This window comes from Mastigoproctus giganteus, chromosome 3, assembly GCF_048544385.1.
Source record: "Mastigoproctus giganteus isolate SK-2022 chromosome 3, ASM4854438v1, whole genome shotgun sequence".
NCBI lineage: Eukaryota > Metazoa > Arthropoda > Arachnida > Uropygi > Thelyphonidae > Mastigoproctus > Mastigoproctus giganteus.
The window spans coordinates 93,704,501-93,731,349 of NC_143577.1; the positions used below are offsets into that span (position 1 = coordinate 93,704,501).

The window sequence follows — 26,849 nt, forward strand, 5'->3', positions numbered from 1 at the left end:
GAGTGCATTGAACCATTGAGGCTAATTATGTGAGCAGCACTGGACTCTGGGGAGATTCCCTTGGATTGGAAAAGCGCAAATGTATCTCCCATACATAAGGGTGGCTCTAAAAGTGAAGTTGGAAATTATCGACCTGTCAGTCTGACTCCAGTAGTAGGGAAAATCATGGAGGCAATGATCAAGGGTGGAATTCAGGATCATTTGGATCGAACTAAAATTCTCAAGAATACTCAGCATGGTTTTGTAAAGGGAAAATCATGTTTAACAAATCAGGTTCGCTATTTCGAAAGGGTCACTCATGAGCTGGATTTAGGGAATAATTTCGACATTGTTTATTTCTATTTCAGCAAAGCTTTTGACTCAGTGCCACATGAGCGGTTGCTTTATAAGCTGGAACAGGTTGGAATCACTGGGAAAATCCTTAGATGGATAGAAGGATGGCTTCAGGGCAGGAGGCAGAGGGTTGTGATAAATGGCTATTCCTCAGATTGGGTTGATATATAAGAAGTGAGGTTCCCCAAGGATCAGTATTAGGACCACTGTTGTTTTTAATTTTTATAAACGACATTGATGAAGGAATAGAGGGCATGATGTCTAAATTTGTAGATGATGTTAAAATTGGTAGAGTAGTTAGTGATCACTGTCAATCTGAGCTTCTTCGGAGAACCCTAGATAGACTTCAGGAATGGTCAGAAAAATGGCAGCTATGCTTTAATTCAACAAAGTGTAAGGTATTACACCTGGGAAACAGTAATCCCAAAAAAACGTATTCACTTGGTGGAGTTCAACTAAACCCAGTACTGGAGGAAAGGGACTTGGGTGTTACGATACGGTCAGACATGAAATTCTCTGAGCATTGTAAACAGGTTGCAAGGAAGGCCCATGGTGTCCTATCGATGATCTATCGAACTTTTGCAAGTAGAGATAGGGACGTGATAATCCCATTATATAAGGCTTATGTTAGACCACACTTTGAGTACTGTGTTCAAGTATGGAGACCGCACCTAAAGAAAGACATTGAGCTTCTTGAAAGGGTGCAAAGACGGGTAACTCGCCTGGTGAGATCGGCAAAGGGGCGTCCTTATGAAGAAAGACTTCGAATATCCTCCATGAGCAGGACCATCCACAATACTATCCTTACGAATGATGGTAATATTATGCATGGTGGGGTCATCATTTGCCTTTAAATAAGTCTCCTGTATGCTAAAACAAGCTGGTTTGTGCTTTTGCAGGAGTGCCTTGTTATCATTGGTATTTTGCCGGAATCCACTGCAATTCCACTGTAGGAATTTAGCCATTATTTGGACTTGGTGGGTCCATCATGCGGCTTCCGAGGTGCTGAGGGCTTAATTTTGTCAGTCTTGGATTTGTCTTTCCTGGGGAAGTATGGAAGCTGTCCTGTGTCCATTTCTTCCTCCTTTTTAATTTTTATAAACGACATTGATGAAGGAATAGAGGGCATGATGTCTAAATTTGTAGATGATGTTAAAATTGGTAGAGCAGTTCCAAGACTGACTCATCATGTACCTCCTTGGTCTCGACATCTATTATATCTTGCACTGAAGTGGGCAGTTCAATTTTCTGTGATGTTAATTTAGTGCTCACTGTTGGTAATGCTGGAGCACTGGGAGATACTGACATTGGAGTGGCAGCTGATTGCGATTTTTGGGTGGGCTTTAGTGAACTCAATAAATAGCAAGCAATAGGAGTGAATGACTCTCTTGGTGGTACAGTCATCTCTGATTGTGTACTGATAGTGCACTTCGCAGAAACCTTCTGAGCATATGAAGGCTTCCCGCTATTTATTGGTTGTATGTGTTTTCTAGCCTCTGAGTAGGAGATGTTCATCTCCATTTTTAATTTTTGAATCTTCTTTTCGTTCTTCCACTACTGGCATGCTCGAGAGTATGCAGGGTGCTCTCCTTGGCAGTTAGTACAATTAGGCTTAAGAGCTAGACATTCCTTGCTCTCGTGATCTTTAGCACCACATCGAGCACAGGCAGGGTTACCACAACAAGCTGTTTGTGAGTGGCCGTACTTTTGATATTTAAAACACCTCGGTGGGTTTGGAACGTAAATCCTCACTGGGCAGTTTAAGTATCCTGCCTTGATGGAACTTGGAGGCTGAGGGATGTTAAATGTTAGGATGAGAACTCTGGTAGGGACGAGATTCCCATCCTTTCGCATGGATATTCGCTTGACAGCTGTCACTACTTGTTCTTTTAATTCAGAGCAGATCTCTTCTTCAGAAACATGAAGGTCCCACTCTGATATGACACCTCGTGACGAGTACAGAGTTTTGTGAGGGGATTACGATGATGGGTATTCCCCTGTTAGATATGGCTTTCAAAATTTTTTCAGCATGCATTGTATTTGATGCTTCGACTAAAATATCTCCAGAACGCAGCCGTTTTACGGATTTAGGTGATCCTCTCATGCCTTCTATTCCTTTCCGGATAAAGAAGGGTGACATTTTCCCAATTACCTGTTCTCCGGTGGAATGGAGAATGAGGAAAAGAGGTGTCAGAGATGGCATTTTCTCCTCAGTTCTGGCTCTTTTAACAAAATTGGTGTCATTATCCTCTGATGATCGATTAAGTAGGGGCCTTGTTGGGGCCCCAGAAGAAGTAGGATTTAAATTACTCATAGGAGTAAGATAAAAATTTCCGATGCCCTAAGTACCTCACCCACCACGGGGCCCTACGAGGGGACACTCACTCGTGAACTAGCAGGTACTGCATACATGAATGGGACGCCAAGTTCACTTAGGAGCACTATACCCACATTTCCAATAAGCCTTGATCCTGTCCCAGGACCAAAGGGTGGGAGACTTATTGGAACGCAGTTGACCCTAGCAGTAAGAACCACCTGCTGATTGATTCCAGTTAGGCCGGTCCAGAATCTTCCATCTTATCGAAGCAGTGGCCGAAGTGGTATATTAAGGATGGGCCCCTCGACCACCAGAATCCCCCCTTTCCGAATTTCCACGGGTCGCAGAGCACGGCTGCACATGCCGGATTCCAACGATGTAACCCTGGAACCAAGGTATGGGCATTAGATCTCAGTGATGCTAATCTGGAAGGCTAGCAACATCACTGGAAGGTCCCCTCACCACATACATGTGCCCATGTCGAGGGGATCTGCTTTGATCATGAGATCCAGGTATGATCGGTATTTTCTAGTACCAAATTGATTGTCAGTTATCATAGTTTGGGAATCGATACCATGTTAGTCGACGGTGTATCATTTTTTCTATGGTTTTAGCTTACGCAGCTGGTGAACGAAATGTAATTTGCAGAACTTAAGCCTTTCTTGGTAAGAGCATTCCTTTGTTCCCCTCACCAATCTTGTTTCCCTTCTCTGTACTCACTCTAGCAACTCTACATCCTTCCTAAAATGAGGCCTCCAGACTGTACACAGTACTCAAGGTGTGGCCTGATCATTGCCTTATACTAGGGAATAATCATCTCTTTATCCCTGCTAGCAAAATATTTCTGTATATCATGACAAGACCCCATGACCTGCTGTGGCACCTGTCTGCACTGCTCAGAAAACTTCATATCTGTAGTTGTTAGTTCAGTAGAGTTGTATTTGCATTATCAGAATTTTACCTTATTAATAGTAAATCTTAACCCTATATACATAATACTTTGTAACAATTCACATAATCTAATTACTGGTCTAAAGTATAACAATTTGTAACAATTCATATGTCACTTATTTCACATTATTTATGAACAACCATGTCTGTGCTTTTCTTAACACAATTATGTAACAGGAAAAAAAAAAAAAAAAAAAAAAAACACAACACCTGATTGCTTTTCTCTACTTGACTACTACGATTAGAATCAGGAAAATGAATATGACAGCCAGTTTCCTCCATTACATGTTGGATATTATGTCCTCCTTTACCTATAATATGTGAATGATCAGTATAAGATACATCCATCTTCAGAGTAACCCGATTACGCTTTGGGAAGAGAAAAAAAAATGTTTGTGTTAAATTGTTTAGAAATAATTTTATACTAATTATACAGAGATACAGTTACACTAGTACTCTTACTGATAAAATGGTCTGTGAAAATTATCAACCTGTAGTCACTGAAAATTTCGTAACAGTAGCAGTAAATTTAAAAATTAGATAACAACAATCATTTACCAGATCTGTAATCATGGAACTAAAATATACATCTGATTTATGAAGAATACTTGGTATCTGTATGTACGATTACATATGCCAAACACTATATAATAGTTATTTTAAGGTGTCGTGTCTATCAGTGTATCCCATAGTAAAAGAGTTAGTCATAATTGCTAGTAATAGTTAAATATGACTTAATTATATATTGAAATTAAATGAATTTATTTTAGATATGCAAATATTTCAGATACAGTGGTGTCATCTCCAATGACATACTAAATTAATGCCAAAGGTCCCAGCAAATTGCCTATCCTGTTGGTAATGAGTACAATCTATAAGTATGTGTTTTACTGTGGGCATGGTAAAACAGTGAGGACACCGATGAGGGTTATCTCTGGTTAGTATGACCACATGAGTAAGGTGTGTAAATTCAACGTGTAGTCTGGCAAAGACTACTCTTGTGTTCGTCTGGGAGCTCAAATTCCATAACTGTGGTTCACATTTTATTTGCTTCAGTTTATTAGTCAACTGACTTTGCCATAATAATGTCCATTTGTTTGTACAGGTTTCTGCATGACAGATCTATATAGTCATTAAAACGGCACTTCAATGTGTGTCAGTTCTGTGGTAGTTGGAGCTTTGGCTGCCTCAACTGCTCATTCATTAATTCTCTAATATTTTGGCGTGAGCAGGAATCCAACAAAAACTGGTGAAATTATTTTCTTGAAGTTGCATTAGTTCAGGGTGAAAAGAGGATGTAGCACTGAGCCATTCTGTAAGACATTAATTGCAATGAGTGAGTCTGCATACATTATGTAGTCGGTATTAGAAGTGAGGTCAATATTTTTTAGTGCTAATTTAATTGTAATGTGCTCAGGAGTGAAAATTTTGCATTTCTGGAACGACCTTCCTTCATAAGTATTTTCTGAAAATTACAGTCTACAGAAGTTCAAGTCTAATGTCAACAAATATCTTCTTTCATCTTCTCAACCTCCAACCCAAGCACGATACAGTCAGTCCTCGTATAGAACGATAGTTGTGTTCCTATAAACCCTCATGCAATGCAAAATCGTGCAATATAAATAACAGGCCCTATGGGTTAAATAGGGTTAGGTGCCGACCACCCAAGGTTGAACACACACATTTATAACCAAATCATTACCAAACGCAATAAATAATCATAATAAAATACTTACGTATTTTATTACGATCATTACAAAATAAAATATTGCTAATGCTTTTGCTTCTAACATAAGCAAACTTGTTCTCTGTTTGATTTTCTATCCAAACAGATGACAGTCATTCCATCTCTTCCAATTTTTTGTGTCTTGATCTAATGGATTTTATTACACTTTGAATTGTTCCTGCTATGAAAGTTGTTTTTTTTTTTTTTCTCTGCATTCTTTCTTATTCTCGGAATTGCTTCATTTAGGCCTGTAGCACGTGCAATATCACATATTCTTTCATAACCCCAGGGGCTCACATCTGGTGAGTATGGGCCTATTTTTTTAGCTAGTGCAGCATAAGCCTCAGGCATCCGTGCACTATATGGCTAGTAATAATAATAATAATAATTTCGCTCAGTGTTTCACAATTTCATATTTTTTTCTCTAACGGAGGTGGACTGGCCATAAGCTTACCGGCGAAACCATGGTGGGCCGGAGGCCTGAAGTGTGATTTTGGCCATAAACACCAGTATGAGGCCGCTACAAATTTTTCTGGGTAAGAATTTTTGACCCAGTCCACCTGTCTATTGATATTGCTTTTCTTTTTCTCTTTGAACCTGTAGTGTCTTTTTTACTCATTTTTAGGAAATAAAGCACAATTACAAAATGAGGAGGCAAGATTGACAAAACATGCCTCCTCAACACAACTATCGTGCTATACGAGGACTGACTGTATTTCTCTATTGTTTTTCAATGTTGAAAACGATTTTTATTTTAAAAGCACTTTTAAAATAAAAATAGAAACTAATCTTTGTGCTTATAGAAAGCACCAAGCTGCATGCACATAGCAACTGAATAAACAATACCATAAAGGCAGAGACACACCATTAACACCTCACTAGCTCACATTTTACTAAAGCACATTTCTGGGGGTTACTACCATAAAACAATAAAAACAATTTCCAGTTGAGTTTCTGCTAGTGGCATCTGTTATAAACTGGTAGTAAACTCGATCTAATTGCATTGGTGATAATACCGATAGCTGGAATAGGCACCTCCGTAGCCAGGTGGGAAGGAGCAGCAGTGTGCAGCCCACGCTCCTTGATTAGACCGGGGTTCGAGCCAGTCACCACCAAATACGGAGGATGAGGGAAAGGTCAGGGAATGACCACCGCATATCCCGGAGCAATATGACCCTAGTTGCTAATGCTCCTAAAAACCAAATAACAAACAACAAACAATAGCTGGAATTGTGTGGGTTTTTACGTTATGGTGAAACGTGTTTCCCCTTCACTGATATAAAAAAACAAAATACTTTTTCAGAATCTTCTCTTCATTGCTATCGTGTTGCATTCAGTTGGGGGTGATTAAGTGTTCGACTGATATTCCTTGTAATCACAAAGGCGAATCGTGCATAAGCGAATTTGATTCATGTTACATACGATATCGTTCCCCTATTTATAAATTGTGTATGATCTAATTCGTTAGTGTAAATGCGTGTTATACGAAGACTGACTGTACTAAGTACTAAAGGTTCTAATACCTCTCGTGTTTGGGGTTTACGTAAAAAAAATTCAACCAGTGAAGAAATGGATGAAAGTGGAAAAAAAGACCACTGCTGTGTCCATTGCATATCAGTTTTAGAACCATCAGTTCAATGAAATGTGCATAATTCCATATGTGAACTGCATGGAGTTGCCTAATGTTCAGATTTTCTAGGGAATGTCTGTCATTTGCAGCAGTAATCGTCACAGAATGACAAGTATCTGTTTCTTGATGTATTTTGCAATGGTACATTTTCCAATTTTCTTCTAACTCATGTAGCTTGAAAGTTGTTTGCTTTAGGTTTATTTGTGTAATATGTGATCAACTTTTGACCAAAAAGGTTTGGCCAAATAGGATCAGAATAAATACTCTAGATCTTTGCTGTATAATTCAGCAGCAGCATTTTTCTTTGAAGGAATAATGGTAGTTTGTGAGCTTCGATATATAGACTGAACTGGCAGTGTTCTAAAGGCACCCAGAGCAATCCTGAGTGCACTAAGCTGAATTGGATTAATCCACCTTAGTGCACCTTTGCAGAATCAGATAGGAAGATATAATTAGGGATTGATATAATTGAAGAATGACACTATCTGTTCATTCTCCATATCATGGAAGTCATTACTCTTAAGTATTTTCTTTAAAGAGGTAGTTTATATACATTTTTTGTGCTCTAAAAAAGCAAAAACTTACTGTCAACAGTTATTAAACCCATAAAAATGGATGCTGTTAGTAATATTAGTATTTATATGAATGTTTAAGGGAATGAGGGCAGCTGAGGCCAAAATGTGCCAATTCCTATATTATCATTCTACAGTAATATAGTAATTTGGTCTAGTTTGGCATCAAGGGATTCATATATGTGTATTTGTTTAAGGAAGGTATACAGTTCAGTTAGATCAGCACTATTTCCAATGATGTGGGTAACCGATAAAGGTTCTTGTAATTGTGACTGAGAGTGGATAATATTTTTTCTGAAATGGGAATAGTGCGTAAAATCTAAGAGTATATATCTGACTGAAGGGGTAATGTACAATGCGTGCATCGAGGTAGGTCGTTCCCCACGAGAAGAAACGTGGGTTAGGTGTGTATGTCCTATCCTTAGTCTTGCTAGTACATCTTCCTGTCTGTTTTGTCTGAAGCTGGAAATCCATAACACTGAATCCTCTTTGATTTGGAGCAAATTGTTTGTATTGTATTGTTTGAATGTTTCGCTGTCAGATCTGCTCTCTCATTACTTGTGATACCAGAATATCCTGGACTCCAGCAAAACTTCACTGAATGATTTTTATTCCGTAGATGGTTTAAACAGGAAAGGATTTGTTTTATGATGGGATACAATACTGAAAATTTATTTGTCCAATGCCACCACTGCACTCATGGAATTGGTGTATAATACACTGCTAGCATTGTGGAAAGTGTTGATATTCTCTAAGGCTAATTTAATTGCATATAACTCTGCAGTATAACTACTACATTCAACCGGTAGTGATACAAAGACTGTAAAAGAAAGAAAGACAGCCTCAGAACCAGTTTTTGAGCCATCTGTATATATTAGGCAGCTTTGCATATTGTTGAGGGCATGTTCTTTATGTAGTTGTTTAATATTTTCATCTGCAAAGGATTTCTTTCCCCACTGCTGAAAACAGGTATCACAGTGAAGGTGATTTACAGTTGTTGTTGTTGTTGTTGTTTGGGTTTAAAGTGCAATGGCTACTTAGGCCACATTGCACTTATGGAAGTGGTGCATACTGTCTGTGTTTGTTGATTTAGAAGCAGTTAAATACGGTTATACAATCCTATTCGTTTTAGGAAGGAGAATTCTGCAAGATTTGAATTTTCGCCTATGATATGGCGAAGTGTGAAAAGTTCCTTTAAATTTGACAGAGAATTGAAAGACATTAGTCGAGCATTATTATATAGAGTACAATCCAGAAGTATGTGTTTGACTGTGAGTGGTGTATGACAATGATTAACACTGGGGAGGATCATTTCCTGACAAAAGAAACAGATGGGTTAAATGAGTATGGCCGATTCTGGCCCTGGCTAAAATTATTTCTTCTTGTCTGTTTTCTATAGAGCTGGAAGCCCATAATTTTGGTAAGGGTTTTATTTGGTGTAGTTTATTATGGGATTGTGTTTGCCACTGAAGAGTCCATTGATCTTTACATATTCTTTGTATTTTCATTTTATAATCTGTGACGGGTACTAGCGAATTTGTTGGGGCTGGGCTGGATGGATTTTTGGCAGCGTCATCTGCAATTTCATTCCCTGGTATTCCGTTATGACCTGGGATCCAGCAGAAGATAACCTTTTGCTCATGCTCTCTAAGACGTATCAACTGTGTTTTGATGAGCTTTAGTAACGGGTGAGTAGGCGGGGAATCGTTTTGTAATGCTAATACGGAACCTTGCAAGTCTGTGTATATTATGCTCTTTTGAATTGACATATGGAAGATATTTTCTAATGCAAGCTTGATGGCATATAATTCAGTTGTGTAGCTGCTACACTCTGTCGGAAGAGATTGAGAAATGATGGTATCAGGGAGTACTACTGCTGCACCCGATCCACTATCAGACTTCGAACCATCTGTATATATTTTTGCAAAGTCAGGATAATGTTGAGTATGTTCAATGTGTAGCTGTCGGACGGTAAAATCTGATAGAGAGTGTTTACCCCACTGATGGAAATACTTGTCACAACATGGAATGATGACGGACCATGGAGGGTCAGGATCTATAGGATCTCACAAGATTTTATCGAAGTGTACATCCCAATCTTCTGTTAGATGTTTAGCCTAATACCAGCAGGCCGAACTGTCTGTGGTTTGTTTCTATACAGGGTCATATACAGCAGATCATGAAGTATTGACCAATTAGGATGGGTAACCTGGCTTTGGGTCTTGATTGCATAGTTTAACAGCAACATCTTTCTCCTGATATTTAGAGGAGGTTCATGGGCTTCAATATATAAACTTTGCACTGGAGATGTTCTGAACGCACCTAATGCTGTTCTAAGAGCTGAATGTTGAATTGGATTGAGGCGAGATAAAACACTCTCCCTAGCAGAATCAAAAACAGGTGCCCCGTAGTCCAGGCGTGATCTAATTATCGTTCTGTATAGGTGAAGAAGGGTGTAACGATCTGCTCCCCATGTTGTCGCTGATAAAACTCTGAGTATGTTCAGTTTCTTTTGACAGTTTGTCCGGAGATACTCAACGTGTTTTTGGAAGTTTAACTTGCTGTCAAAAAATAATCCTAGTAGACGAATACAATTAGCTATGGGAAGAGGATGGTTATTCAAGTGGAGCTCGGGCTCAGGATGCATATTGCGTCTGTTACAGAAGTGTAGGGCAGCAGATTTCTGGCTGGACAGTCTATAACCATTTTGTGTCATCCATGTCAGGATGCGATTAATTGATATTTGTAGCTGGCGTTCAATATAATGCATGTTTTGAGAATGACAGGATATTGAGAGATGTGATTTACAGACCAGAGTGCATCAGTTATCTTGAAGTATATTGTCAGGGTGCATCACTCTCTTGAAGTATATTGTCAAAATTAATATTCCAGGTGTGGGCTACTTTCAGTCGGTTTATTGTTATAGAACACTGTCCATTCAGGGTTGAAAAGCAATGATCTAACAGGATAGGGGGGGGAAGGCTTTGAATTTTGGCTGCATAATTAAGGAGCAGCATTTTCCTTCTAAGGTGAAGTGAAGGTTCATATGCCTCTACATACAGACTGGACAGGGAATGTTCTAAACACACCTAGAGCAGTACGAAGGGCACTGTGTTGGATGGTATGCAGTCTGGTTAGTGCAGTTGTCCCTAGCTGAGTCACAAACGACACCATCATAATCAAAGCAAGACCTGATAAGAGCACAATACAAATGTAAAAGTGTATCTATCAGCACCCCATGTCATAGCAGAAACAGACCTAAGTTTCTTTAAACAAACAGTTTGGATGTATGTTATATCTGAAACAAAGTTAAGTTTGGTGTCCAAACATTAAACCTAGGAAACAAAGGTTACTGGTGAGAAGGATCAGATGTTTCTTTTAATCCAAGTTCCAGTTCTGGTTGTAGCTTATGTTTTTTGCAGAAGTGAACTGCAATTGTTTTTTGTTCTGATAAACGATATCCATTCTGCAGTGCCCATGTCTAACTTTTTTATGGAAAGCTACACTTTCAGTAGTATGAATATTTTGCAAACGGCAAAATACAGTAAGATCATCAGCATATATATAGTTTTACAGTATTGGGGATGTTCTGTGTTATGGTGTTCAGTCTAAGTGAAAAAAGGATAGAACTAAGCACTGATCCTTGTGGGACACCTTCAGTGTAGGACCGAGAAAGTACAGATTGATAACGGACCTGAAAGGTTCTGTGTTGAAGAAAATATCTAATTCAGGTAAGTCCTCGCAATCCTATGGAAAGAAGTTCTCTGAAAATACCATACCTCCAGGTAGCATCAAAAGGATTTTCAATATTTCAAGACTTACCATTACAAGATGTTCATTTTTAACATAAGGAATATGGACGTGGGTCTATTTTGTCAAACAACAAATCTAAAAATTTGTTGTTCATCAGTGTTTTAGTTTCAAGAGCCTGGGTAAACAGTCTGTGCAACATAATTTCTAGAGTTTTACTTAGGAAGATGGTGGGGGGGAGATATGTAAGTAAATTTTGCAGGAGTGATTGAACTTTTCCTCATTTAGGAAAGGCTTTGACTGTAGATGATCATTCTCAGATAGTTGCCGAACTAAATGAATATTTTGCATCTACATTCACACATGAGAAGTTATTCAAGGAGGAGAGGGCCAGATGTTTATCAAACTCTAATAGGGAGTTAAATGATTCTGTAATAACTAAGAGCAAAGTGGAGGAGAAATTGTTGAAGTTAAACATAAGAAAGGCACCTAGGGTGGACGGGATCTATCCAGTTATATTAAAGGAGGCAGCAAAGGAAGTAAGCAAACCCTTAGCCATAATTATGAGAGCATCCTTGGACTTGGGGAGGGGGGGGAAGTCCTCACAGACTGGAGATGTGAAAATGTATCTCCAATTCACAAAGGGGGATCAAAGGGTGACACAAGTAATTACAGACCTGTTAGTTTGACTTCTGTTGCAGGGAAAATAATGGAGTCACTGGTTAAAGAAGCATTGCAGGATCATTTAGACAAAACTACAGCGATAATTCAGATACAGCATGGGTTGGTCAATGGGAAATCTTGTCTGACAAATTTGATTGGATACTATGATGTAGTCACAAAGGAACTGTGTGCAAAAAATAATTTTGATATCATATATGTGGATTTCAGGAAAGCTTTTGATACTGTTGCACATGGAAGACTACTGTACAAATTAGAGCAGTATGGCATTAAGGGTAAGTTGCTACAATGGATAAAAGGATGGTTGAGTGGGAGAAAACAGAGAGTGGTAATCAATGGGTGCTGCTCTATGTGGACTAATGTTATTAGTGGTGTCCCGTCGGGTTTGGTGTTGGGCCTGTTGTTGTTTTGCATATTTATCAATGATATTGATGAAGATATATCAAGCTTAATGTCAAAGTTTGCAGATGACACAAAGTTTGGCAGGGTTGTTAATAACAATAATGACAGTATGCTGCTGCAACAGGATCTGCAAAATTTGGGTAGATGGGCTGAGAAGTGGTAACTGAAGTTTAACATTGACAAATGCAATGTACTGCATATGGGTAGCAGTAACCCCAGAGAAATGTACCAACTATGGGGTGTTACACTCAGGGTAGTGGAGAATGAAAGAGACCGTGGGGTAATTGTGCAGTCAGATATGAAGTTTTCTAAGCAGTGCAGACAGGATGCCAGAGTAGGTCATGGGGTCTTGTCAATAATATACAGGAATTTTGCAAGCAGGGATAAGGAGGTGATTATCCCCCTTGTATAATGCAATGGTCAGGCCACACCTTGTTGTTGTTGTTATTTGGTTTTTAGGAGCATTAGCAACTAAGGCCATATTGCTCCGGGATATGCGGTGGTCATTCCCTGACCTTTCCGCAACCTCCGTATTTGGTGGTGACGGGCTCGAACCCCGGTCTAATCAAGAAGCGTGTGCTACGCACTGCTGCTCCTTCCCACCTGGCTACGGAGGCGCCTTCCACACCTTGAGTACTGCATACAGGTCTGGAAGCCTCATTTTAGTAAGGATGTAGAATTGCTAGAATGAGTACAGAGAAGGGCAACAAGACTGGTGAAGGGAACAAAGGGGTGCTCTTATGAATAAAGGCTTAAGTTCTGCAAATTGCAGCTTCTGGATGCTAGGCACCTGTGAGGCAATCTGATTGAGGTGTATAAGGCCTTGAATGGATTGAGCAAGCGTAATGTTGAGGGGATTCTTCCTCTTGCTCAGATTACAAACCTGAGGGGGCATAGATTCAAACTAAGGAAAGACAGTTGTAGAATAGATGTATGGAAGTTGATAGCTTAAATAAATTCAAGGCAGAACTAGATAAACATTTGGAATGAGTGGATCTGTTAAATGGGAAAGGGTTTTTTTTTTTTTTTTTTTGGCTGATGCTGTATAAGCTTGCTTTCTTGTATCATGTGCCTTTACTAATGCTAAAGACTAAAATAATGGAGTGATGCCAGGGAGAGGGATATTCACTTAAAGGAAAATCCAGTTATAGAACATTAATAGTACATTAAAGGCTGTACTATTTAGATACATCAGCATTACATAATAGATTCCATCAAGTCCAGCTGCACTGTTGGGTGATCTATTTAATGCTGTTTGCAGTTCAAATAAGTTAAATGATTGATTATAGGCAAGATACTGGGTAGTATGGAACTTTATCTTGTACCTTTCTACTAAAACTTTGATTTGAAGAAAAGAGTTGCCATATGCTGAAGTGGCAAATCTTTGGGAGAAAGTCTCTGCAAGGGCATTAACTATTTCTTAAGAAGATATTTCTTGTCCATTCTTGGTTAAGATGGGAGCAGAAGGAGGTAGATATTTACCATTTAGTTGTCGAATCTTCTTCCAGATAAATCAACTGCTAGTATCCTTTGTGATGTGGAGGCAAGCTGTATCCACGAGTCTTTTTTGGCTTTTCTTCTAATTTGTCAAACTTTTGCTTTAACCCTTTTATATTGAATTAGGTTGTTAGAAATTAGGTTGTGGTTGGAAACTTCCGGAACAGGTTCCACGCTTTATTTTTTTCCTTTTTTGGCATTTTTGCAAGCTTCATTCCACCAGTGTTGAAGGTTTTTGTGTTTACGTGCATAGGTCTGAGGTATTGCTTTGGAAGTTGCAGTCAGTATTTCCTCAGTAATATGCTGAATGAAATCATCAATGGGTTGTAGTCTAATCAAATGACTATTAAAGGAAAGGCAGGTTGAATACTTTTTCCCAATCTACTTGGGAGAATTTCCATTTTACACAATGATCGGGGAATGGGATTAGTAGCATTTGGATTCTGCGTATAATTAGAAAATGATCACATCACTATTACGTGGATTGTTTAAAACTCTCCATTCTACACTGGGATACAACATGGGGGAACAGGCAGTTAAATGAATTGCTGACATAGATCCAGTGGGAAAGTGAGTATAAATATTTTGCCCAGTGTTTAGTAATGTTAGGTTCAGTTGGTCTAGTATCATCTCTACTAAGTATCCTCTATTGTCCATGTGGGCAGATCCCTATAGTAGATAATCCCACTGAAGTCAGCAAGGAGACAAAAAGGTGGTTATATTTGTTTTATAGGGTCTGCTAATTCTTTGAATGTGCAGATATTGTTAGTTGGAAGGCACAGTGATACTAGAGTTAGAGTTTGTCCAACTGATACATGTAATGCAATAACTTCTACGTGAGTCTGAAGCAGAATGTTTCTAGAAGGTATTTCATACTAAACTAAAATTGCGATGTCTCCACATGCAGATAATGAAGAATTTATCTTTTCTGTAAGTTGTAAAATTTTTAATTGATGGAGTTACTTCTGGCATTAGATTAGTCTCTTGTAAGCAAAGGGCTACAGGACTATCTTGGGAGATTACCTTGCTTTAGAGTCATATTTCATTTTATCTTTTCTAGGAAAAAAGGGACATCAAGAAATCTGTAGTGTCTTCTACATCATCGGTTTGACTGTGTGAAATTCCAGTCTCCATGTAATCTCAAAAAAACGAAGATCAAGTACTGTGAATTTGACTGTGGCAATTCAGTGGCCTCTTGCCTTCATGATTTATTTAGCATTTTATCATATAGTGTAATTTTAGGCAGAACTATAATAGAGGTATTATCTATTTCATCAATTAAAACATGTTTCTTAGTATTTTCATGTGCCGATGGTACAGATCGCGCCCATTCTGCAATGAATGTATTAGGCGGAATTGATACCTCAAGTTTGGGTTGAAACAGCTTGGCATTTTTGGAAGAGTACATGTTTTGGGATTGTTGACTTTATTTGCTTTCTTGCTATGTGACTTTATTCTTGATCTTATACTTTTGTATTTTTTTTTACATTTTCTGGAAGTCGCGTGATTTTGAATATGCTGGATGATCACTCTTGCAATTTGAGCATTCCGGAGCCTTTGCAGTGCACACTGAATGATTTTTTGACTCACAGATAGGACAACTAATTTCACCTCTGCATGTTGTCAGAGATTGATCAAATTTTTGGCTTTGGAAATGTCTAAAAAGATTTGGGTAGCCTGCTTTGAGGTTGGTAAATTAGGTGTACTAAAGGTCAATATAATATTACATGTTAGAACAGGAGCCTTGTCCTTCCATAACATTATTTGCCTTGCTCGAGTTACTTTCTGTTCCTGTAAATCCGTTAATATTTCCTCTTCGGTGAAGTTCAATAAATCTCACTCACTTATCATTCCCTTTGAGGAATTTATAATGTTATGTGATGAGACTTTAATTAGGATTCCACTTATAAAGGACAGTTTCAGTAACAGTTCAGAATGACTTACTTGATTGGTTTCAATTAATAGATCTCCTGTTAGTCATTTTACCATTTTTGTTGTACCTGCTACATTTTTGAGACATCTCTAAATGACAAAGGCAGACAGTTTGCTTACTGGCTGAGTTGATAAGGAATGCATTATCAGAAAGGCTGGTGGTTCTGATTTGTTTGAATCCATTCTCATTCTTTTTGGAAGACTGAGCTCATGTTACATTCTGTGGGTGTCAACGTGTTGAGAGCCTATTGGCTCTAGTGGTGCATTTGATTTGATTTGGATTTTACTGGTGCAAAAACGACTGAGGTTATACTGCGCCAAGAAAAGATTAAAATGTCAACAAATATAAATTCTGGTAACCTTTAAAAAGATTACCTCATCAAATTATTATATATATATATATATATAAAGCAGTATAAGTTTAAAAGTAAATTATCCAATTCAGATATGTGCATATATATTAACAGCTTGTAAAAACTTAACTGCTGACACATGGTCGTTGTCTGATAAAATCTGACTGAGTGTATAAGGCCCAGTTGGATGAGTAAAAGCGGTAAAATATATATTGCGAACATATGGCTAAAATTAACAGAATCTATTGAAATATGCTTTATTGATAAAATGGTGTCTTAAGACTCGCACATACGAGGGTCATCTGCCCTCAGCAGAAGCAAATGCGTTATATAACTGGGTCCTATACAGAGTCGAGCAAGAACAACTTCCTTGCTACAATTCCTGTGCAGACTGGACTGCCATGTTTCTATTACATGGCTTAATCTGATATAATTTATTTCTTCTCTCTCTCTCTCTACGCCATAGTTCTTGCCATTGGGAATATATCTTGTTGTATATTATTTTCCTGTAGTCTGTATAGGGGACCGACAGGCAACGATTATTACTGGGAGCTGCTGATTTGGCTGCAGTGTCAGGCAAATCATTTCCCCTTATCCCAAAGTGGCTAAGAATCCAGCAGAAGTGGATATCAAACTTGCATTCATAAAGAGAATGAATCTTCTTCTGAACCCGAAAGAGAACTGGATGGGAGTTGTGTCTCAAAGATATTAAAGCCTGTAATACACTCAAACAAACTATATATATATATTACTGACCTTTGGCATTGACAAGTTCGAATGTGATCCAAGGTTAACATGCAGTTCTGCAATGTATATGCTGGATTCAGGAAGAATCTGCTGAGATTTTATAATGTCTGGGAAGGCAACAGCAGATACTACACACAATGTTGACTTTGAGTCGTCTGTGTAAACTGGCAGAAAGTCGGTGAGCTGAATACAGCTGCCGGTAGACAGATGATGGAGTCTCAGACTTTACTCATTTCTTAATGAAAAAGTTGCATGCTGTGGTATGAGCATGCCAGGGCAGAAGAGTTTCTTTTGGTGTTTGTGCAACCTTGTCTACCATGATGTTAAACTCTCTTGAGTAGCTCTTGGACACGAATACCAAAACATCGGTTGGCAGTCTGATGGGTATTCTACAAATTTTCCCAACATGGCTCAAAAACGGATGTCCATGTAGGATGGTCTGACAGGGATTTCAACTTTAAAGCATAGTTTAAAGACAACTGCTTATGTCGAAGCGATAACGGTGGTTCGTTTGCTTCGACATATCAGATCTGGACAGGAGATGTTTGAAAAGCTCCAGTAGCGATACGGATGGCCTGATGGTGGACAGGGTCCAGCCATCGAAGGACACTGTCTCTAGCTGAGGAGTATACCTGGGACCCCGTAATCTAGTTTGGATCGTACAAGTGCACTATAAATAAGTAGTAATGTGCAGCTGTCTGCTCCCCAATGCGTAGAGGAGAGAGAGCTAAGAATATTTAGTCTGCTCGTGCACTTGTACGAAGTTGACAAATATGTTCTAGAAAGATCAACTTTTTATCAAACATAAGTCCCAAGAATTTTGGTTTTGACACTACTGGAATAGCATTTTGTCCGAGCCTTAATTCAGGTTCAGGATGAAGATTATGCTTACCACAAAAGTGGTAAGTGTAAACAGCATATGCAAACAGTCTTCTGCGGCGAGAACCTGAGGCATTAGCAAGTGCCCAGGAATTAAGGCAATCGATGACTTGTTGCAGTTGTCGTTCAATAACCCTCATGTTGCATGACTGACAAAATATGCTAAAGTCATCAACATGGAGTGCACGGTTTACAGTTGGAGGAAGCTGTTCTATGATAGAATTTACTTTGATGGCGAAAAGCGTGACACTTAATACTGATCCTTGTGGTACTCCCTCCTCTTAGCAGAAGGGACGAGAGAGTGAGGATCCCACACGAATTTGGAAAGATTGATTGGCTAAAAAGTTTTTAATAAAAATGTGGAGCTGGCCTCTAATACAAAGGCTATGCAAATCCTTTAAGATGCCAAATCTCCAAGTTGTGTCATATGCTTTCTCCATGTCAAAGAACCCTGACATGAAATGTTCGTGTTTTAGGTAAGCATCCCTGGTGGATGTTTCCAGTCTAATTAAGCGATCAAGAGTTGATTTGTTTTTTCGGAAGCCGCACTGGATGCTGGAGAGAAGTCATTCGATTCTAAGTACCACATTAACCAAAAATTAATCATTATCTCCAGGATTTTGAAAGACAGATAGTCGGAGCTATAGGACGGTAATTAGCAGGGAGTTCAGGATCCTTTCGTGGCTTCGCAAAGGCAAGCACAATTTCCATGTGCCAGGAATCCGAAAATTGCTCTTTTATATAGATTCTGTTATACAGAACAAGCAGGCAATCCACAGATGTTGGTGAGAGATGTTTAATCATTTCATAATGGATGCCATCTGGTCCAACAGCACTTGCCTTGGAAAGATAGAGCTCTTTTTAGTTCCTGCATAGTGAAAGGCACATTGCAGGGACAAAGGTCTTTCGGTGTGAAATTTAGTGCCTGTTTTTCTTTTTTATGTTTCAGGACCAGGAACTCTGGGGAATAGAATAATATCCCAGAGATGTTTGAATATGTTTCCCCAAGACCATTGGCTATTGCAGTGGGCTCTGCAATAGTGCATCCATTATAGTCTAGGATCGATGAGGGGTCAGATGTATATTTTCCCTTCATTTTTCGGATTTTATCCCAGACTACCTTAGTGTTGGTAGACTGGTTAATGGATGAGGTAAAATGGATCCATCATTCCTTTTAACTCTGACGGCGAATATAGCTTGCTTTGACTTGTGCATGTTTGAAGGCTATTATATTAACAGTGGCAGAATGTCGGCGGAATATCATCCAAGCTTAGTTTTGAGCATTTTTTGTTGCTGTGCATTGTGAATTCCACCATGGCTTGGGAAAAGGTGGAAACCGGGCAGATGTTTTCGGTATGGTACTGGCTGTTGTTATTTGGTTTTTAGGAGCATTAGCAACTAAGGTCATACTGCTCCCGGGATATGCGGTGGCCAGTCCCCGACCTTTCCACATCCTCCGTATTTGGTGGTCACGGGCTCGAACCATGGTCTAATCAAGAAGGGTGTGCTACGCACTGCTGCTCCTACCCACCCGGCTACGGAGGTGCCAGTATGGTATTGGCAGCTGCATGGACGATATTTTCTGTGATGTACGTGACTGCATCATTGATAGGCTCCTGACTGACTGCATTAAGGTCAAAATTCGCCTGATGTTGGAAGGCATTCCAGTCAGCCTGAACAGCCTTCCATCGTGGTAACCTGAAAGAAAGACACTGTCTCCCGCTGGGTAAGCAGGTTATCACAGGGAAGTGATCACTTCCATATGGGTTCTCCTCCACTTCCCAAGTCAGTGAAGGGAGTAGAGAGGGAGAGCAGATAGAAAGATCAATGGCAGAAAACGTATAGGTAGGCATGTGGAAGAATGCGTTGGTTCCCACATTTAGAAGGGAGAGGTCATTGTCATTTAGCATATGCTCTATGACTCATCCCCTTCCATTACTGCTAGCACTACTCCACAGGGTGTTATGTCCATTAAAATCCCCTAGATGTAAGAAGTGGGGAGGCAACTGCATTACAAGATCATCAAGGTCTTCCTGGGAGATATCAGTCCCAGGTGGCAAATAAATTGAACAGATGGTTAAAAGAAATCCCACTGTAAGGTGAACTGCAACAGCCTCTATGCTGGTTGGTAGTAGCAAGGCCTGAACTGGGACCTGGTGGCCTACAAGGATAGCCACTCCTCCATGATCAAGACCATCTTCAATTCTGTCCTTAAGAAAAATTGTGATGTTATGCATGGTGGGGGGGTCATCACTTGCCTTTAGATAAGTTTCCTGCAAGCAAAAGCAAACTGGCTCGTGCTTTTGCATGGGGGCCTTGATGTCAGCAGTATTTCGCCGGAATCCATGACAATTTCATTGTAGGAATTTAGCCATTATTTTGGCTTGGTGCGTCCATCAGGCAGCTTCCGAGGTGCTGAGGGCTTACTTTTGTCGGTCTTGGATTTATCTTTTTTGGGGAAGTGTGGACGCTGTCCCGTGTCCATATCTTCCTCCGCAGAGAGTTGCAAGACTGATTCATCTAGTACCTGCCTTATACTCTACATCCATTGTTTCTGGTATTACGGGTGGCTCTTCCAATCTTTTTGGCTTTTCTTTACCACTTGGTTTTGGTAGTGGTGGAGCACTAGGCGGTACGGATATAGGAGTGGCAGCTGACTGTTTTTTTGAGTGGGATTTTCTGAACTCAATAAATAGCGTGCAATCGGAATAAATTACTCTTGAGGTGGTACGGTCATCTGTTTGTGCACCGATAGTGCACTTAGCAGAAACCTTCTGGGCTGTTGTTTGTTGTTTGGTTTTTAGGAACATTAGCAACTAAGGCCAAATTGCTCTGGGGATATACTTTGGTCATTCCCTGACCTTTCTGCCGTATTTGGTGGGCACGGGCTCGAACCCCGGTCTAACAAAAAGAAGCGTGTGCTTTGCACTGCTGCTGCTGCCCACCTGGCTACGGAGACACCAACCTTCTGGGCATATGAAGATTACCCGCTATTTATTGGTTGGATACATTTTCTAGCCTCTGGGTAGGAAATATTCAGCTCTGGTTTTAATTTTTGGATTTCTTTTTCATCCTTCCACCGCTGGCATGCTCTAGAGTAGGTGGGATGCCCTCCTTGGCAATTGACACAGATCAGTTTTGAGGCTAAACATTCCGTGCTCTTGTGGTCTTTAGCACATCGAGCATAGGCAGGGTTACCACGACAAGCTGTTTGTGAATAGCCATATTTTTGGCATCTAAAACACCTCAGTGGGTTTATAATGTAAATCCCTATTAGGGAGTTTAGATGGCCTGCCTTGATGGAACTTGGAGGCATTGGGGTGTTGAATGTGAGGATAAGAACTCGAGTAGGGACAAGATTCCCATCCTTTCGTATTGATATTCTCTTGATAGCTGTCACTCCTTGGTCTTTCAATTCAGAGCAAATCTTTTCTTCGGAGACATGAAGGTTCCACAATGATATAACACCTCTTGAAGAATTCAGAATTTTGTGGGGGGTTATGGTGATAGGCATTGCACCTATGGATGTAGAGTTCAGGATTTTTTCCGCTGGAATTTCGACCAAAAGGTTACCAGAACACAGTCGTTTAACGGATTTTGGTGATCCAGCCAACCCTTCTAATCCTTTCTGGATAAAGAAGGGTGACATCTTTCAGATTGACTGCTCTCCGGCGGAATGGAGAATTAGGAAGAGTGGTGTCATTGATGGTGTGACCTCAGTTCCGGCTCTTTTTACGAAGGTGTTTTCCGTGCTATAATTTCGGTTAGGTAGGGGCCTTGTTAGGGGCCCCCAGAAGAAAGAAGATTTAAGTTACTCATAGGAGTAAAATAAAAAATTTCAGATGCCCTAATTACCTCACCCACCACGGAGTCCTACAAGGGGATGCCTACTCGTGAACTAGCAGGTACTGCATACAAGAAAGGGATGCCAAGTTCGCTCAGAAGCATATATCCACGTTTCCAATAAGCTTGATCCCGTCCCAGGACAAAGGGAGGGAGACTTATTGAAACGCAGTTGACCATAGCAGTAAGAGCCACCCGCCAATTGATCCCAGGCGGGCCGGTTCGGGACCACCCGTCTTGTCGAAGCAGGGGCCAAAGAGATGTATCGAGGCTCGGCCCATCAACCACCAGTATCCCCGAATTCCAATGATGTAACCCTCGAACCAAGGTATGGGAGTTAGATCCCAGTGATGCTAATCTGGAAAATGAGCAGCATCACTCTGAGGTCCCCTCACCACATACAGGTGCCCACATCGAGGGGTGTGTTTTTATGGAGTTGAGATTTAGTTGGAATTGGAATTTATTGATCTTATATAGTTTACAGTTGTATAAAAAGGAAATGTTAAAAAAAAAAAAAAAGTATGAAAAATAAAATACAAAAATATATTGATTAATTTTATTGTTTAGGGTTTTATATATGATTTTAGAGTTTATAGTTGTATAAAAGAAAAAGTTGTAAAAAGTATAAAATACAAAAATATATTGATGAATTTTAAATGTTTAGAGTTTTAATTTGGCTGGAACAAGAATCACAATTTATAGAAGTTTGCCTTTGAAGTTTAAAGTTTAATTGAGCTCTAGACATTCGATATCCGGGGCAGCTCTAGACAGTCTACATCCTCTTCGGGGCAGAGGCGGTAACATATCCTCAATGTTTGATTTATCATACGGAGGATATGATTTAGGATCAAAAGATTAACATTGATAGGAGAGTAATCCAGCGTGTGCTGGACCAGCAGCATCACTGGGAGGTCCCATCATCACAAACAGGTGCCCAAGTCGAGGGGTTAATGGTGGATATGCATCATAACCCGTGGTTGCTCCTTTTAGCCCTGGTAAAGGGACATTCTTCTACCAGGTTACCGGCCAGGCTCGTGGAGGCAAGAATGGTGCCAACCAATGCCCAAGCGATCAGGAGAGTAGGACAGCAGTAGATTGCAAGCGGGTGTAGCAGCAACAATGCTAGTGAGGGAGGCAGTAAAGTGGCAAGCGGAGGAGGGTTTATGAAACAAGCTAATACTCACCCTAGGAAAAAAAATCATGATCAAACTATAAATTCACTTGGAAACTATCACTTGGCACTCAGGAATGTTAGTAATAAGAACTGTATGTCCTCATACCTGTAATTCAAGATCAGTATGCATTTTCTAGGTCCTACAGAAATGTATGGCAACAGTTTTTTGTTCAGATAAATGGTAGGCATCATTATTCACCCAGAAGCAGTTTATTCAGGGTAAGTTGAAGTTGTCACTTCTAAAAAGAGCATACTATGGAGACTGTCGTGAGGATATTATCACACTGAATGGTCCAGTAAGGTCATCTGCATAGAGGATACATGCGTACAGTACTCAGAATATTGATAGGCAGAGAGGTGACAACTAAAGTTTACCATTGACAAATGCAAAGTATATGGGTAGCAGTAACCCAGAGTGACGTATCAACCGTGTGGTTGATATGTTTGGAATAGTGGTGAATGAAAAAGCGCTGAGGGTAATTGTGCAGTCAGATATGAAGTTTTTAGAGCAGTGCAGACAGGCTGCCAGAGCAGCTCATGGAGTCTTGTCAATGATATACAGGAACTTTTCTAGCAGGGATAAGGAGGTAATTATCCCTTTGTATAAGGCAGTGGTCAGGCCACACCTTGAGTACTGCATACAGGTCTGGAGGCCTCCTTTTAGGAAGGATGTAGAGCTCCTAGAACGAGTATAGAGAAGCTATGATGGCACAGCTATGATGTTCTCATATCATAGCTGTGTGTAATCACAAGTTATGATATAAGACACCCTGGGACACAAGTATCCTTGCAGATTTCTTCAGACTTGTGATCATTCTGCTGTCTCTGTTGTTAGACCATATTGTACTTAGGTCATATTGCCTATACTTATGCCATACTGCACCTCTCAGACCAATTAACTTTACATATGACAACTGCCTGGGCAGCAGTCAGAAACAATCATACATTTGTATTTGTTTTAAAGTGAGAAAGAATTCAGAGAGATTTGTTTCTTTACCAAATGTTGTTGAGAGACAGATCTCAGCTGAGATTTGTCTCTTAAGAGATCTGAAATGAAACTGAAACAATTGTCAGTCATTGTTGAAAAAACTATGTTCTAGGAGCATATGTTTTACTGTAATGGTTGCAAGCAGTGCATACACTGTGGAGGATCATTTCCTGTAAGCAGATAGATGTGTGAGGTGAATATGACCTATTCAGGTTCTGGGTAGGATTACTTCTTTTCTGTTTTTATGAATTCTAGAAGTCCAAACTTGTGGTTCAGGTTTTAGTTGATATAGTTTGTTCTTTGTTTGCCTTTTCCACAGATGTTTTCCAGATATTGTGTCAAGATATGGGACTAGATCATTTGTTGAAGCTATGCCAGAGGGATGCATTGCAGCAGAATTTTATTATTATACATTTTCAGAGCAAGCTTAATTCACGGAGCTCAGCAGTATAACTGCTGCATCTGGCCAGAAGTGAAACTGAAACAGTTATATTAGGGAGGACAGCAGCTACACCCACCTGATGGTCAGACTGAACCATCAATGTAGATCTTAGAAAAGTGGGAATAATTTTGTATATGAACAAGATGTAGTCAGATGTTAATATTTGTCAAAGTAATTGTCACAATAAAGTCTGAAGGTAGTTCATGGGGGAATCCAGATTTTTGATTCTCTGAGGATATTATCAAGCTGAATGTTCCAGCATTCTATTAGATTCTGCAGTCTGTTACCAGTATGCCAAATTGTTCTGGGTTAATATGCATAACGGGTTGTCCACTGAGGATGATGTAAAAAAAGGTAAAGTGCAGCCATTATCAACCCACTGCAGGATGGAAGCCTCCTCAACAATTCATGCTGAGGGAAATTGACCATAATCTGCCACGCTGGTCCAGTGCGGGTTGGCAGATCGACCATATTCAGCAGTCAGGGGCTTGAATACTAGTCTACTCAAGGAGCGTGTGCTACTGCACTCCCGCTCCTGACCACTCAGCTACAGAGGCTTTTAATTTTAGCTGAGTAGTTCAGTAGCAGCATCTTTCTTCTGATGCTGAGTGGAAGTTTGTGAGTCGCAATATAAAGACTTTGAACTGGTGATATTTTGTATGCACCTAAGGCTATCATTATGAGGAGTGTTGGATAGGTCCAAAACAGGTGCTCTGTAATCTAGCCAAGATCTAATTAGGGACCTATATAAGTGGAGCAGGGTATAGCGATCTGCACCCCGAGAGGTACTGGAGATGACCTGGAGTATATTCATTTTCTTTGTGCAAGTGGTTCTTAGATATTTGATGAGCACCTGGAAGTTTAACTTCTTATCAAAAATTAGCCCAGGAGATGCATACTGTTCAAGATTAGCAGAGTATAACTGGCCAAATGTAACTCATAAATCAGGTTCAGGATGCATTTGTACAGAAATGTATGGTTGTAAATTTGTGGCTTGACGGTTTGTATCCATTTTGTGCCATCCATAATTCAATGTTATTTATGTATATTTGTAAATGCCTCTCAATATAGTTCATATTCTGGGAATGGCAGGATATGGTAAGATCATCTACATTGAGATAAGAGTGAACAGTGTTTGGAATGCTGTTTGTGACGTTGTTTATTTGTATTGCAAGCAAAGTGGTGATAAGAACAGAGCCTTAGGAGGACTCCTTGTATGCATCTTTGAGATAAAATCTGCCAGTACCTAACTTGGAAAGATCTGTGCAGAAGGAAACGCTGAATAAAATATGGTAAATGGCCTCTCACATAAATGGAATGGAGATCTTTTACAATGCTGTAGTGCCGTGTGGTACCAAAAGCTTTAACTATATCAAGACATATCACTTTAATTTTTTGAAAAGACGGATGATATGAGGTTGAGACAGACAATTCACAGAACACAGTTGCTAAGGCATTGGCAACTCCCCAGGAGAAGCGCCGTCCCATTCCAGTTAATAGAAGGTAATATGATATTTACCATTTAGCTTCATTTTTTTTCCAGATTATTTGGGTATCTTTGTTGCTTGAAGAGGCAAATTTTATCCATGAGTCTTTTTTGGCCTTTTGCTGGATGTAACGAGCTTTGGCTCTCAGTCTCTTGAAGTTAATAAGGTTGGCAGTGGTGGGATTTTTCTGGAAGGTGTTCGATGCTGCATTTTTTTTTCTCTTTTTTTTTTCTTTGTTACAATCATCATTCCACCAGTACTTGGTATGTCGATGGCTTTTTATTTGAGACTGTTGCAGCTGTTAGTATCTTGCATTGTGATATGACCAGTGACAGGGTCAATAGCAGAAGACTCAATGATGTCATCATCAAAAGATACATAATTGGTAAATTTTCTCCAATCTGCTTTGGAAAATTTCCGTTTCGTTTTTGTTTCTGCTTGTTTGGAATGGGTGACTTGCATGCTACAAATCAGCGGATAGTGACCGCTATTTAGAGGATTGTTGTGTACTGTGCACTCTATAGTTGGGAAGAAGATCAGAGAGCAGATTGAGAGATCTTTTGCAGTAGTTGATCCAGTAGGAAAATGGATGTAAGTGGGTAAGCCAGTGTTCAATAGTGTCAAATTCTCTGTCAAGTAGCATTTCAATAAGCTCACCACATCCACGAGACCAGAGAATTCCACAATGGATGATGTCCATTAAAATCTACAATAGACAGGAGATAGTAATTGAAAAATAAGATTTTCCGGTTCCTGAATTGTACATGGATGGTTCAGTGGAAGATATATTGAGACCAAGGTCAATGTAATACCAATTACTATATGTGTGGCAACAGCTTCTAATGCCATTTGTAATGGAATGTGCCTGGAGGGGACTCTTGAGTCCACAAGAACAGCCACTCCCCCATTGGGCTGTTAGTATCAGATCAATTTTTCCGAAGACAGAATAATTTTTGAGTGAAACAGATTTTTGGTTGATTAAATTTGTTTCTTGTAAGCGCATGGCAGCAGGATTGTAATGGTGAATTAATTCATAGATATCAAATTACTGCTTGCGAAAACCTCTGCAATTCCATTCAATGATTTGTTCCATTATTTGGTTTTGTGAGCAGAAGATGAATGTCTGCTTTTTGTGAGTGGGTTGT

At 39.7% G+C, this 26,849-nt stretch overlaps 1 protein-coding gene across 1 annotated transcript in view; it reads right to left on the reverse strand.

Moving 5' to 3' along the window:
• Positions 1-26,849, reverse strand: part of LOC150088157 (protein bicaudal C homolog 1-like) — a 392,222-nt gene that overhangs the window by 277,626 nt on the left and 87,747 nt on the right. Inside the window, exon 5 of the mRNA XM_090370592.1 lies at positions 3,812-3,970. Within this exon, the coding sequence (XP_090226718.1) occupies positions 3,812-3,970 (159 nt within the window). The remainder of the gene's footprint in view (positions 1-3,811; positions 3,971-26,849) is intronic.